General features: G+C 47.4%; 1 protein-coding gene across 1 annotated transcript in view; it reads right to left on the reverse strand.

Moving 5' to 3' along the window:
* SH2B2 (SH2B adaptor protein 2) overlaps positions 1-14,963 on the reverse strand; it is a 72,740-nt gene that overhangs the window by 16,855 nt on the left and 40,922 nt on the right. The window contains exons 3-4 of the mRNA XM_084822998.1: positions 7,016-7,117; positions 233-324 (exon numbers count right to left, since the gene is read on the reverse strand). Of these exons, the coding sequence (XP_084679124.1) occupies positions 233-324; positions 7,016-7,117 (194 nt within the window). The remainder of the gene's footprint in view (positions 1-232; positions 325-7,015; positions 7,118-14,963) is intronic.

The raw sequence follows: 14,963 nt of genomic DNA on the forward strand, positions 1-14,963 counted from the left end.
CCAACGGTCAGGAATTCTGGGAGTTGTAGTCCAGAACACCTGGAGTCCTGGAGGGCACAAAGTTGGGGAAGACTGACCTAAAGTAACCTGGCCCTAAGATCCGGAATAACCTGTGGAAGTGGATTGGGGGTCCAGGGGCTCAGATGCCCACCCCCATTTTCACATTGAGTTTTTCTGGGGTTCAGAGGCACTCATTTAGCATGCCAAATCTCCGGTGCCCGTGCCATCTTACCCGGGATCTATGCAGTCTTGTATATCTGCCACCCAGGAGTGTTTTTGCAGGGAGTCGATGGTTTCTAAGATATACTCAGCGCCATTTTCTACCTAGATGGGGGAAAGAAGCGAAAGAAAGCCATTCTTAAGACAAAAAGATGCCCTTCATCTTTCCACATTCTCACAGCCACAGAGACAACAGAGGCAATGGTGATATATATGGAGGGGCTCAGCTGGATCCAGAGTTCAACCCCAGAAAGGTGTGGAACAATAAAATATTGTCTCGGCCCAAGAAGAGAATGCATTTCTCTCCCCAATGAGCACCTGCCACTGTATCCTCTAAAGCAGCCTCCCGAACCTGGTGCCCTCCCAGATGTGTTGGACTACAACTTCCAGATGCTGGGAGTTGTAGTCCAACACAACTGGAGGACACCAGGTTGGGGAAGGCTGCTCTAAAAGGGAGTGCCTACGTCTGCATTACGGCAGGTGCCATCTTGGAACAGGTATTCCCTTATGCTTTAGAAAGGGAAGGACGGGGAGTGGACTCATAAGACAGCATCAGCCACCGGCCATTTTCATGACTAATTATATCAAAACTATATATATATTTTAAACGTATATAAACGTTTAAAACCCAGTTACTGAGGAGCACCTTCTGAGTGAGTTCAAAGGTCTCGTAAATCAATGAATATAACCGATTAAAAGTCAACTAAATGTTATAGCACTTATAAAGAGGCTGAGTCCTGAGGGAACAAACTGAGATGGTGTAGGAGTGGAGAGGAGAACCCGCCATACTCCCTGAGTGAAGAGAGCTGCCAGGCCTCAGGGAGAACAGGCTCCAGGTTGTCCATTTCTAAGACCCAGGGGGCTGTCTGTCTGCCCAAACGGGCAAGGGCACGGTCCCCAAACAGGAACAAGTCAGGGTCCAGAGGAGTCAGCAGCCAAGGGCAGGCTGCACTGAGGGAGATAACAGGGGGGAAGTGGGGCCATTCCCACAGCCCTGCTGAGAGACTTAATTTTCTTCCCACTCCTTTTCCTTGTGTGCCGTTCATTTTTAGAACGTAAGCCAGCGGCAGGACTGTCTGTTTTAACTGGATTATATGTAAGCTGCTCCGGGAGCCTTTTTGCCTGTGGAGTGGGATAAAAATACTTTGAAAAAATAAAAACAAACACAAACACACAAATAAATAAAGGCAGGTAGAGGTCAAGACTAGGGATGTATGCATTGTTTGTTCCATCTGTGTTTCGTGGATTGTCAGGCACCTTTCACTCTGCAGTCCGCCCACTGACAGAATCGGATTTTTAAAATTCCTGAATTTGTGCAAATGCGCACGTGCGAAAATGAGCAAACCCCCACAAATGTGGAAAATCCCCCCAAAGTGCATTTTCACGCTTTAGCCTATGGGGAAATGCACATTTTTGGCCAGGGTTTTTTAATTCTTAAATTCTTTAAAAAAAAAAATAATTTTTTGACGACGAAATTTGTGAAAAATCGGGAAAGTTACAAAAACTGTCCGCATGTCAGCAGAATCCACTTGGCAGGGGGAAAGAAAGCTGGTCTGTTGTGGAATCTGCCGGTCGGATTCATCAAAATCCGAACTCATTTTGTTCCATTGTGGATTTCTCCTAGATCCCTAGTGAAGATCCAAGAGGGCAATCAGGAAAAGGGAGCAAGAGGGAGGCAGAGCCGTGGCACGACCGGCAAGCTGCTGAGACCGAGGCCGGGGCTGAACATGCTGAGGCTGGGCTCTTGGCATGTCCAGGCAGGCCCCTTGCTGCCTCCTGGGTGGCATCCTCGGAGCCCTGAGCTCAGCCTACCAGCCCTGAAGAAGGAACAAAGCAGGACGCGAGGCAGCTCAGCCTGATCGCTGGCAACCCCTGGCTGAGACACCCCTCTGGTGCCTTACCACAACAGAGCTGTGGACACGACCAGGCGTGGCCAGCTAAGAAACGACTCTGGCTCTATTCAGACACCACACCATGGTTTGCACTACCGTAGTTTAGACCTCCAAACCACGATTCAAGCTTCCAAGTGTACCGGGAAACCATGACTGAGACAGGTCAGCTGGCTTTCATTTTCCGTCCACTTGGAGAGGTCAGCTGGCTTTCATTTTCCATCCACTCCTGTTTCTACTGCGCAAAGGCCTCCAAAGAGGGAGCGTTGGTTGTAACTGTGGTTTGCCATTTCAGAGATTGCGCCAAACCATTATTAACATAAACCATGGTTTGCAAATCCCCTTCAAACACCAGTCCTGAATCTGGTTTGCTGGCGAGCTGCAAACCACGGCTGGCAAGTTCAGACATCACACACCAAACCATGGGTAGGTTTCCTTAACCATGATTTGGTGCAATGTCTGAACTGAACCTCAGAATTCTGATGAACACTTCTGAGCACACTTGCCTGTGAGGAACATACCCAGAGGCAAGGGAGAGATGGGATTGAAGATATTTGTCTTTTCCTTTCTCCTTCCCCCCCCATCCTTTTCTCCTTTGCCTGTTCACTTGCAACTATTTTTGACTTTCTGTGATATCATGTACTTCCATTTGCACATAAATATTTGCCGACGTTCCCCTTGTGTTGATTAGATGATTCTGGGGCCAGTGTTTGGGAAACCCAGGAAGCAAACCGGCACAGTATCCTGGCTGGAACCACGGCAACTGATGCAGTGAAATCCACAGGTCTTCCACCTCCATATTTACTGTTCCTTGCTTGCCCCTTACCTCTTTCCCATCCTCTGTCAAACAGACGGGTTCATTTCAGACATCATACCAAAACATGGCAACAGAAGCTTAACTATACTTGGGCACAGTGTCCAAACTGAAAAGCCACACTTTGCAACCGACTGTCAAACCAGAAGCAGAAACACTGGTTTAAGTGGTTTGGCAAGCCATGGATTGTGTTAAACATGGTTTGCGGTGATGTCTGAATTGCTTGGCATCTGGAGGCTAAGGATTGGCATGCTGAGTGGATGGAATGCAAAAGCAGGCAAGCCGCTCCTAATCTAGACGTTCAAACTCCACTACCCCAAGATCTGGCGATGGCCACCAATTTGGATGGCTTTAAAAGGGTGTTAAACAAATTCCTGGAGGAGAAGGCCATTGATAGCTACTGGCCCTAATGGCTCTATGCCACCTGCAGTATCAGAGGCAGTAAGCCTATGTACCCCAGTGGCTGGGGAACATGGGCGGGAGGGAGCTGCTGCAGCCATGTCCTGCTTGTGGGTCTCCCGTCGACAGCTGGTTGGCCACCGTGTGAACAGAATGCTGAACAAGATGGACCCTAGGTCTGATCCAGCAGGTTCTGATGCTCTTCTGTGGTTTGAGTTCTAAGTGATGACCGGTGCAAGCTACAATTTGATGCAATGTCTGAACGGAGCCCCTGTAAACTCTCTCTGCTCCTGCCTTGCTGCTGGCATTAAATCGTGCTAAACAATCACCAGGGGTGGTCCTAACATGAGAAGCAAGTTGAAGCAACTATCAGTAAGGGCAGCAAGCCAGAGGAGACAGACAGACCCACAATGGGCAAACTAGCATTCTCCCGCACAAGCGCCTGTTCATTTCAGAACTGTTTGTGCAGGAGAACTTCTTGCATGATGATGCCCATAAGTGGGTGTGGGGAGGGATTTGCATTTTCTCCCACCACCTGAGGCGAGAAAGTGCATGCGCCATTGCATCGTGACACCCGCCCCCAACCCCTGTACAGGTGATCTCCTGGGATACCTCTCCCATGGCTGGCTCTGGGGAAAGACCCCTCAGAACCAGGCAATTCAGCCTGTTGGGCTCTCTGAAGAGCTCTCAGCTACTTCCTTGGCCAACATGGCTCTCCAGAGGGCGGTTGCTCTGGAGAGGCCCGCTGGTCGCTTTCTCACTGTGGCAAATGCCACAGTGGGAGAGCATCTGGCAGGGCTCTCCGGAGGACTTGCTGAAGGTGGCGGTAGACCCTCCTGGGGGAGCAGCACAATTTGCCACTCCTCCCACTCTGCTGCATGAGGTGGGGGCTTCACCCTGCGTCCCGGGAGGGCCGGCCCTGCCCACTTTCAATCATGGCTGCAGCAGGGTCAAAGGATTAAAGCTCCCCTCCCCACTTGCCATGGTCCCAATCCAGCTCTTCTCTTCCCCCCTGCCACATTTTTTAAAAAATCAATCATGCAAGGGCTAAAGACATGAACAGCATCACATGTAGTTTGGTTTCGCAAGGTTCAAAGGCCATTTCATTGAGGAGCGGGGGAAAGAAAGATTAGAGAAGTGTTTCGGCCAGCAAGAGGATGGATTTCAGCTCTCTCTTCTAGGCCGTTGTCCTCACTTCCCACAATCACATGAACAATGGCTACAAATACAGAGAGCTGGAAATATATCTATATATATATACACACACACACACACACACTCCCGAAAAAAGAAACAAATAAACAAAAACAAACAAAAAAATCTGGCCCCCAAAGTTTTCCAAACACAAAGCAAATGTTTTCATTCCTCACAAAAGCCACTTTCATCCTCCCTGACAGGGAGTTTGGAGGGAAGTTTGCATAAGTTCGATTTGTCACGGAACTGCTCATACAGCGGCAAGGCCGGTTGCTATGGGAACCCTGCCTGCTGCAGGGCACGGTTTCAGCCCAGAGTTGGCTCTTCAAAGGGAACCCGGTGCTTACAGGGTGGCACTGCAATTTTAATGAAAAAATGTTTTATAAAGGGGTCAAAAGGAGTGCTCCCTAAACATGGAAATCAAAAGGGCAAAAGCTAGACAAAGGCTGAGTTCACACTAACTCACACTCAGTGGTTGAGCGTGGGTTGTTGTTGAACCGTGGGTTATTTGTTGAACTGTGGGTTAGCGTGTTGTCCAAACCCAGGACATTTTCTGCAGGGTGGCTTGTTAACCACGCAGGGCGGCTTATTTTTCTCGAACAAGCCACATGGTTTGTTGTTGGGTTATTCAGGGTGGTTAACAAGCCACCATGTGGAAAATGCCCTGGGTTCGGACAACACCCTAAACCATGGTTCAACAAACAATCCACGGTTCAACAACAGCCCAGACTCAATCACTGAGTGTGGGTTAGGGTGTTGTGTCGAACCCCGCCAATTTATTTGAAACAGCCCCTCTCATCATCCTCTCTGTTTTACAACAGCGTGGTGTGGATTTGAAAAGCTGGGTTCAAATCTACCTCAAAGGGCTGCTGCAAGGATAAGATACGATATCCCCCCCCCCAAATGTGTGCCACTCTGAGTTCCTTGGAGGAAATGTAAGATTTTAAAAAATCTAAGAAATAAAAAAGACATGCCCTACATGTCAAGGGCTCCTTGGAGGGCTCTCTCAGTCTAATCCAGTAGCCAAGTCCAGACACAGACAAAGGGATTCTTTTCAAAGCTTTATTCTTCTTTTACAACTTAACAACTTTACAGGTAGCAACTAGATCTGAGCAGCAGCATCCCTATGCCCTAAGTTGGAACAGTTGGTCCCCGTTTGAAAGGCAATTACTGGCAGACCCCTGAACTTAAGGACTAGGGAGAGTCCCTCCCCTTTTCCCTTGGATCTTCGGGGCGCAGCCGTTGTCTGCACACCAACCGGGCACTACGCCTCCTTTCTGCGCCCTCCATTTGGCGCCGCTCACTGCGTCGGCGTCGCGCGTCCACCAAGACTGCTTCCCGCGCTTGATCACTCCCTGGACTGCTTTCTAATCTAGGAATGCTGGTGGGAGGAATCTTCGTCAGCTGTTGGTCCTGGGAAAGAGTAGCGCGCTCCTCTCCCAGGAGCGACTGCTCTTCCTCAGAATCAGAACTACTCTGGGATTCTATGGGCTCAGTGTCCACCCTGACACTACAAAAAAGAGGAGGGAAGGAGGACAAGGACATCTGATGTAAGCATACTACAAGGCAGGGACTTCATGGCTTTTACAGGTATGTGGTAAGCACCATGATCAGCTTCACAAACCCACCAACTGTGTAGTGTATTATTCTGCAATTACATGCAAGCACAAAAAAGCCACTAAATTTGGTGCAGAATTTAGCAACATGAGAATTCCATCTCTTTCTTAAAAAAAAAAAAAAGTTTCTAGTCCTTGTGATTGAGAAGCTGGATTTCCACCAGCCAATGGTCAAACATGTTCATGTTTGCGAACCCTTTCCAACACACACAGACACACACACATACACCCCTACCTTCTTGCACATAGGAAACTAGCATGTTTTCCTTCTCCTTGCCATGCTATACGTGGAGGGAGTCACAGGCCCCACACACACAGGGGGCGCGCACACACATTCCTCACACTCCAACTGTAGCCCAAACTGGCACTGCCAAGGAAAAGTGTACTATGCAATTTGGAGTCAACCCCAAAATTGGGCTGAAACTTTATTTTTCTTGAACCGGAACAGAACCTGACCCGTTCCTTTAAAGTCTTTGTGAAACCCAAGCCGGTTGAACTCTAGTTAGAAAGACCTCAACATTTTCAGTTTATCCAGATCATATAATCCTTATTCAGACATTGTCCGATAGTAATTTTTGCTACCAGCCAGGTTTACCCACCATACGGGCAGACTAAACAGCTTCCGGGGCAGGGTGTGTGTGTGTGTGTGCGGCACAATAAAATGGGTGCCCGCCACGCCAGTTCTCTGCATGAACTGGGAGCCACTGAACCCACAGCAAGACCAACAGAGTTTCTGGAGCACACACTCAGTTTGCATGGCGACATTCTAATCCCGTTCTACTTAAGGCAGCAGAGACCCGCGGGTTGGGCGTGCTACTTACTCGCTGCTGGAACATGCAGCTTGCAATCTATCCCAGGGTGCTTTGCCAGCAAAGTCACCTTACCTTCAGCACAAAGGTGTTATCCTTGTCTGGCATCTCCAACGGCATGGTCGTGCGCACCTCGATGATGGCCGAGAGAGGGATGCTGATTTTCGCTTTGGAAGCCTGAGGGTCAAAGAGAAAAGAAGAATAAAAAAAGAAAGGTGAGTGGAAATAACGGTTTTCTCAGGAGCTGGCCAGAGCGGTGAAGAAGACAGCAGGCTTTTACATCAGTCTGTGCAATTATTAAGAATACAATTTCCCTCGTGCTCTCTGGTTGCACCAAGGTCTTTTAATTAAAAGCACAGCACCCAGTGGGAAATACGGGAAGTTAATACATTGCATTTCCATATTTCCACCCACTGTTGTATTCCGGCTCCAGCAATAACATTAATTTATCCTCTTTTCAAAACGTAAAAAAAAAAGTGGCTTTGCAGATAAATAGAGTTTAATTTTTAAGGTCTCCTGTTTTAAAAATACAAGTTAAAACACTGGCAAAGAGTTAAGGAAAGACCAAAGAATGCAAAAGGGAAAGACAATGGCCCTGTTCAGACGCGCATTGGGGAAGCATGGTGCAGGGTGGTTACTCCTAACCACTGCGAGCGCTACCGCCACACATGCAGGTAACCATGTCCCACAACGTGGTTAGACTAACCATTCTCTAACCACCCTCCCTCTCACAGGAACCCACAGTCCTCCATTTTGGTGCTCAGCGGCTACTCCTTCTTTGGCTGTTCTTGCCACAAAGCTCTATGGCAGCTGTCAGTTAACCACAGAGGCTGTTCAGACATCACGCTAAGCCATAGTAGAGCCCACTATTTATCTTGCAAGCAGAAGAAACCCATGTCAGGTTCTAACAAGAAGAACAACAAACAGGCCTAGCCAGCATTTTTCCACACAGTGGCCACCCTGCTGCCTGTGGGAAGCCCAAAAGCAGAACATGAGTACAACAGCACCCTCCTGCCCATGTTTCCCAGCGACTGTCCGTATATTGTATGTTTAATGTTTTCAATCTTTGTAAACCGCCCAGAGAGCTTTGGCTATAATAATAATACTGCGTGTGATACTGGAGGGAATATATGGCCAACATGTCTAGTAGCCTTATCCTCCACGACTGTGTCTGTTAAAGCCATCCAAGTTGGCAACCATCACTACATTTAATTAATTAATTAAATTTCTTAATCGCCCATCTGGCTGGTCACCCGGCCACTCTGGGCAATGTACAACAGTACAAACAATCTAAAACAATAAAATTAAACATTAAAACATCATATTCTAAAAATACTCTTGTTGTTGTTCAGTCTTTAAGTTGTGTCCGACTCTTCGTGACCCCATGGACCATAGCACGCCAGGCCTTCCTGTCCTGCGCTCTCTCCCGGAGCGTGCTCAAGTCCATATTCATTGCATCGGTGATGCTATCCAGCCATCTCATCCTCTGCCGTCCCCTTCTCCTTTTGCCTTCAGTCTTTCCCAGCATCAGGGTCTTTTCCAGAGAGTTTTCTCTTCGCATTAGGTGGCCGAAATATTTGAGCTTCAGTTTCAGTATCTGTCCTTCCAATGAGCAGTCAGGGTTGGTTTCCTTTAGGATTGACTGATTTGACCTCCTTGCAGTCCAGGGGACTCGTAAGAGTCTTCTCCAGCACCACAGTTCGAATGCTCGAAACCCAGCTTGTACTTCCGGTAGTTCTCGGTTCACATACTGCTGAAGCCTAGCTTGTAGGATTTTGAGCATAACCTTAACCTTGCTGGCATGTAAAATGAGTGCAATTGTATGGTAGTTTGAAAACTCTCTGGCATTGCCCTTCTTTGGAATTGGAATGTAAACTGACCTTTTCCAGTCTTGTGGCCACTGCTGAGTATTCCAAATTTGTTGGCATATTGAGTGCAGCACTTTAACAGCATCATCTTTTAGGATTTTAAATAGCTCGGCTGGAATACTGTCATCTCCGCTAGTTTTGTTGTTAGTAATGCTTCCTACGGCCCACTTGACTTTACTCCTCTAGGATGTCTGGCTCAAGTTCAGTGACCGCACTATCATGGCTATCAGGGACATTAAGATCTTTCCTCTATAGTTCTTCTGTGTATTCTTTCCACCTCTTCTTAATCTCATCTGCTTCTATTAGGTCCCTGCCTTCTTTGTCCTTTATCATGCCCGTCTTTGCATGAAATGTTCGCTTGATATCTCCGATTTTCTTGAAAAGATCTCTAGTCTTTCCCATTCTATTGTTTAATGCCTGCCTGAACAACCAAGTTTTCAATGCGTGGCGGGAGCTCATTAAAGAGGGGGCATGGCGGAGTTCCTGAGGGAGGGAGTTCCACAGAGTGGGGGCCACCACAGAGAAGGCCCTCTCCCTCATCCTCACCAGCCTAGCTGTCCTGGCTGATGGGACAGAGGGAAGGCCATCCGAGGCTGATCTTGTTGAGTGGCCTATCTGGTGTTGCTGGAGGAGCTCCTTGAGATAGGTTGGGCCGGAACCGTATAGGGTGTGCGATATACGTCGTGTGGAAGCAATGATATGCTGTATGAAGTACTTCCTTTTGTCTGTCCTGAATCTTTCACCATCCATCACCATTGGATGACTCCAGGTTCCAGTATTCTGAGGAAGGGAGAAAAACTGCCAAACTATCCACTTTCTCTGCACCTTGCATAATTTTGTACAGCTCTATCATGTCTCCCCTCACTTGCCTTTTTTTTTTTACTGAGCTAAGCAGTAGCCAATGTTGTAAACCTTTCCTCATAGGGGAATTGCTCCAACCCCTTCATCATTTTGGTTGCCCTTTCCTGCACGTTTTCCAGTTCTGCAATATCCTTTTTGAGGTGCATTGACCAGAACTGTAAGCAGGATTCCAAGTGTGGTTGCACCACAAATTTGTGTAAGACAGGGATGGGGAACCCCTGCAGGGATTCCCCATCTGTCCCACAACATTCTTTCCTAGGTCCGGCCCCCACTCCCAGCAGGGAAAAGTTCTCATCTCCAATCAGCAGCTGATCAGTGACAAGAGCTTTTCCCTACCTGGGAAGGAAGCTGCCAAGTGATTCAGTCCTGCTTACTTCTGAGGCTTGTCTTACTTTCAAGGCATTGTCCTGCAGAGGCTTGTCCTGCTTACTTGTGAGTAGATGTGCTGCTCATGCTTACTTGTGAGTTGACATGCAAGGGCTTGCTGCCTGGATGCTATCTGAAAGTGCAGCTGAGTGATTCAGTCCTGCTTACTTCTGAGGCTTGTCTTACTTTCAAGGCATTGTCCTGCAGAGGCTTGTCCTGCTTACTTGTGAGTAGATGTGCTGCTCATGCTTACTTGTGAGTTGACATGCAAGGGCTTGCTGCCTGGATGCTATCTGAAAGTGCAGCTGAGTGATTCAGTCCTGCTTACTTCTGAGGCTTGTCTTACTTTCAAGGCATTGTCCTGCAGAGGCTTGTCCTGCTTACTTGTGAGTAGATGTGCTGCTCATGCTTACTTGTGAGTTGACATGCAAGGGCTTGCTGCCTGGATGCTATCTGAAAGTGCAGCTGAGTGATTCAGTCCTGCTTACTTCTGCACAGACACACAGAAGCCTTGTCCTGCTTACTTTTGAGTAGGCTTAAAAACCGTAATAATCACATTTGCCCTCACCCACTCTGCCTTTGGCTACACCCACAAATGGAATCCCCCTCCCCCACTTTCCTATATTGGAATTTGCCCCTTGGGCATTACAATATTGGCAGTTATATTTTCAATTCCTTTTCCAGTTATGCCCAACATGGAATTTGCCTTTTTCACAGCAGCCACAAAATGGGTTGACATTTTCAGTGAGCTATCCACCACAATCCCAAGATCTCTTTCTTGGCCAGTCACCACGAGTTCAGTTTCCATCAGCGTATATGTGAAGTTGGGTACCCATTATTTAGGCCTAAGACACAAATGTCAATCAGCTTCACTGTAGTAGTATTGATGTGTGGTAGAGTGTTTAACTGGAACTCTAGAATATATGAACACTTTTAAAAATAAATAAACTTTTAAAATGTCACTAGTTTCAGAATATTTAAAAATATTCTTGATCTTTATAGCCTTAAAACTTATTTATTCTAAGGTATTTTTACACTGCCCTTCAATCATCTTCCCAGGGAAGTTTACGAAAAGAATAAAAACAATTAAAATGCAAATAAAAAATCATCTAAAAGCCACAGAACTATAAAAGCAATAAAAAAACACTCAGCAGGATTAAAATTACATCTAAAAAACCTCTGGAAAATAAGAAGATATTTGCCTGGCAGTGAACAGACAATCAAGTTGGTACCAGGTAACCCCCTCTGGGAAAGAGTTTTTGACAACTGGGGCTCCACCACTGAGAAGGCCTCTCTCTGGGAGGTACACAGGGAGACAAGCGGTCCTTCAAGTACCCTGGTCTTAAGCAGCGAAAGGCTTTAAAAGTCAAAAGCAGCACTTTGAATTGAGCGTGGACATGCACTGGGAACCAGTGCAGTTGGCAAAGCACACGCATAATTTTTTTAAAAATTAAATTTCTTAATTGCCCATCTGGACGGTCACCCAGCCTCTCTGGGCGATGTACAACAGTACAATTTACGGCAGTAAAATTATACATTAAAACATTATTTAAAAATGCCCTCACCCACCCCAAACGCCTGCCCGAACAACCAAGTTTTGTATATGTGGCGGAAGCTCGTGAAAGAGGGGGCAAAGAGGAGTTCCCTAGGGAGGGAGTTCCACAGAGTGGGGGCCACCACAGAGAAGGCCCTCTCCCTCGTCCTCACCAGCCTAGCTGTCCTGGCTGATGGGACAGAGGGAAGGCCATCCGAGGCTGATCTTGTTGAGCGGCCTGTCTGGTGTTGCTGGAGGTGCTCTTTGAGATAGCCTGGTCCAGAACCATATAGAGTTTTAAAGGTCAAAACCAACACCTTGAATTTGGCCCGGAAAACAAATGGTAGCCAGTGCAACTCCTTCAGCACTGGAGTGATGTGATCACGCCGGCTGCTGCCTTTAATCAGGCGAGCCGCCATGTTCCGCACCAGCTGCAGCTTCCAAACCGTCTTCAAGGGTAACCCCACCTAGAGCACATTACAGCAGTCTAAACGAGAGGAGACCAGGGCATGTACTACCGATGGGAGCAGATGGTCGGGAAGGAAGGGGTGCAGCGGCCGTATCAGATGGAGTTGGTACAGCGCTGTCCAGCTCACAGCTGACACCTGAGCCTCCATGGACAGCTAGGAGTCTAAGATGACCCCCAAGCTGCAGACCTGGTCTTTCAAGGGTGGCCATACCCCATTCAACACCAGATCAACATCTCCCAACCTCCTCTTGTCTCCCACCAAAACTACCTCTGTCTTGTCAGGGTTCAGCTTCAGCTTATTCCTCCTGATCCAGCCACTCACCATCTCCAGACCTTTAGACAGGGATTCCACGGCCAACCCTGGTGAAGATTTAAACAAGAGGCAGAGCTGTGTGTCATCCGCATATTGTTGACACCGCACCCCAAACCTCCTGATGATACCCCCCAGCAGCTTCACGTGATGTTAAATAGCATCGGGGAGAGGATGGAACCCTGTGGCACCCCACAAGTGAGCGGCCACAGGTCCAACACCTCCTCTCCCAGTGCTCCCTTCTGGTATCTGCCGGAGAGGAAGGACCAGAACCACCACAATACAGTGTCTCCAATGCCCAACCCCTCCAGGCGGTCCAGGAGGATACCGTGGTCAAAGGTATCAAATGCCGCTGAGAAGTCGAGGAGAACAAAGAAGGAGCATTCACCCCTATCCAAAGCCCTCCTCATTTCATCAAAATGATTATAATGCCTAGTCCCAGCTGGTAATCTAGCAACCACATGCTGCACTAACTGCAGTTTGCGAACAACCTTCAAAGACAGTCCCACCTATAGCGCATTGCAGTAGTCTAACTTAGAGGTTACCAAAGCTAGGCTCTGTCCAGGTAGATAGCAGCTGGCATACCAGCCTAAGCTGATGGAAGGAACCTCTGTGCCACAAAAGCAATGTGTGCCTCTAGCGACCAAAACAAATCAAGAAGTATCGAAGCTTCTCTAATGTTGATCATATCTCAATATTTTGAAACATTCTATATCTTTATGGTCCTAAATCTTGTTCTAGATAATGTAATGTTTGCCCTTGTTGTTGTTGTTGTTCAGTCATTCAGTCGTGTCCGACTCTTCGTGACCCCATGGACCATAGCACACCAGGCCTTCCTGTCCTGCGCTCTCTCCCGGAGTGTGCTCAAGTCCATATTCATTGCATCGGTGATGCTATCTAGCCATCTCATCCTCTGCCGTCCCCTTCTCCTTTGGCCTTCAGTCTTTCCCAGCATCAGGGTCTTTTCCAGAGAGTTTTCGCATTAGGTGGCCAAAATATTTGAGCTTCAACTTCAGTATCTGTCCTTCCAGTGAGCAGTCAGGGTTGATTTCCTTTAGGATGGACTGATTTGACCTCCTTGCAGTCCAGGGGACTCGTAAGATTCTCCTCCAGCACCACAGTTCGAAAGCATCGATTCTTCGATGCTCAGCCTTCCTTATAGTCCAGCTCTCACAGCCATACATTACTACTGGGAAAACCATAGCTTTGATTAGACGGACCTTTGTCGGCAAGGTGATGTCTCTGCTTCTTACTATGCTGTCTAGGTTGGCCATAGCTTTCCTCCCCAGGAGCAAGCGTCTTTTAATTTCATGGCTACAGTCACCATCTGCGGTGATCTTGGAGCCCAAGAAAATAATATCTGTCACAGCTTCCATTTCTTCCCCTTCTATATGCCAGGAAGTGATGGGGCCAGATGCCATGGTCTTCGTTTTTTTAATGTTGAGTTTCAGACCAGCTTTTGCACTCTCCTCTTTCACCCTCAACAAGAGGCTCTTTAGATCCTCTTCGCTTTCTGCCATTAGGGTGGTATCGTCTGCGTATCGGAGGTTGTTGATAATTCTCCCGGCAAACTTAATTCCGACCTGTGATTCATCCAACCTGGCATTTCTCATGATGTACTCTGCATATAAGTTAAATAAGCAGGGCGACAATATGCAGCCTTGCTGTACTCCTTTCCCAATTTGGAACCAATCGGTTGTTCCATGTCTGGTTCTTACTGTTGCTTCTTGACCCTCATACAGATTTCTCAGGAGACAGGTAAGGTGGTCTGGTACCCCCATCCCTTTCAGAATTTGCCACAGTTTGTTGTGATCCACACAATCAAAGGCTTTAGCGTAGTCAATGAAGCAGAAATAGATGTTTTTCTGGAATTCTCTTGCTTTCTCCATGATCCAGCGAATGTTGGCGATTTGATCTCTAGTTCCTCTGCCTCTTCGAAACCCAGCTTGTACTTCCAGTAGTTCTCGGTTCGCATACTGCTGAAGCCTAGCTTGTAGGATTTTGAGCATCACCTTGCTGGCATGTGAAATGAGCGCAATTGTGCGGTAGTTTGAACACTCTTTGGCGTTGCCCTTCTTTGGAATTGGAATGTAAAAATGTTTGCCCTACTTTGTTGTTTTTGTACTTTTCCTATTCTTTAGCAAACAAACAAAATTGAAAATAAAACAAAATTATATTGGCCGACATGTAGTAAAATACTATGCAATTTGAAACTCTCTCTCTCTCCCACCTACCGACCGACATGTAGTAAAATACTATGCAATTTGAAACTCTCTCTCTCTCCCACCTACCTACTTACCTCAGACACAGATCACCAAGTGGAGAGGAAATACAACAACCAAACACCAGCACTAACACCATAAGCTGCCCTACACCTCGTCCCTGGCTTTCCATTACCCCATGGCAAGTTCACAACACATGGACCTTTCCGAAGCATCGGGGAGGGAGTAGGGTTCCATTTGTCAGAGCTTAACCCTGCAAATACTTTCCAATCTTGGCATTCCACCCCAGGATCATATGAAACCAAAAGAGATCAACATATGAGAGTGAGAAAGAATGGATGCCCCCATGTCACAGGGAGGAAGGGCTCCCAGTTCAGAGAATGTTGAAAGAAA

The sequence above is a fragment of the Heloderma suspectum genome, chromosome 16 (genome assembly GCF_057233095.1).
Source record: "Heloderma suspectum isolate Gila_16-S chromosome 16, 16-S_ref, whole genome shotgun sequence".
Classification (NCBI taxonomy): domain Eukaryota; kingdom Metazoa; phylum Chordata; class Lepidosauria; order Squamata; family Helodermatidae; genus Heloderma; species Heloderma suspectum.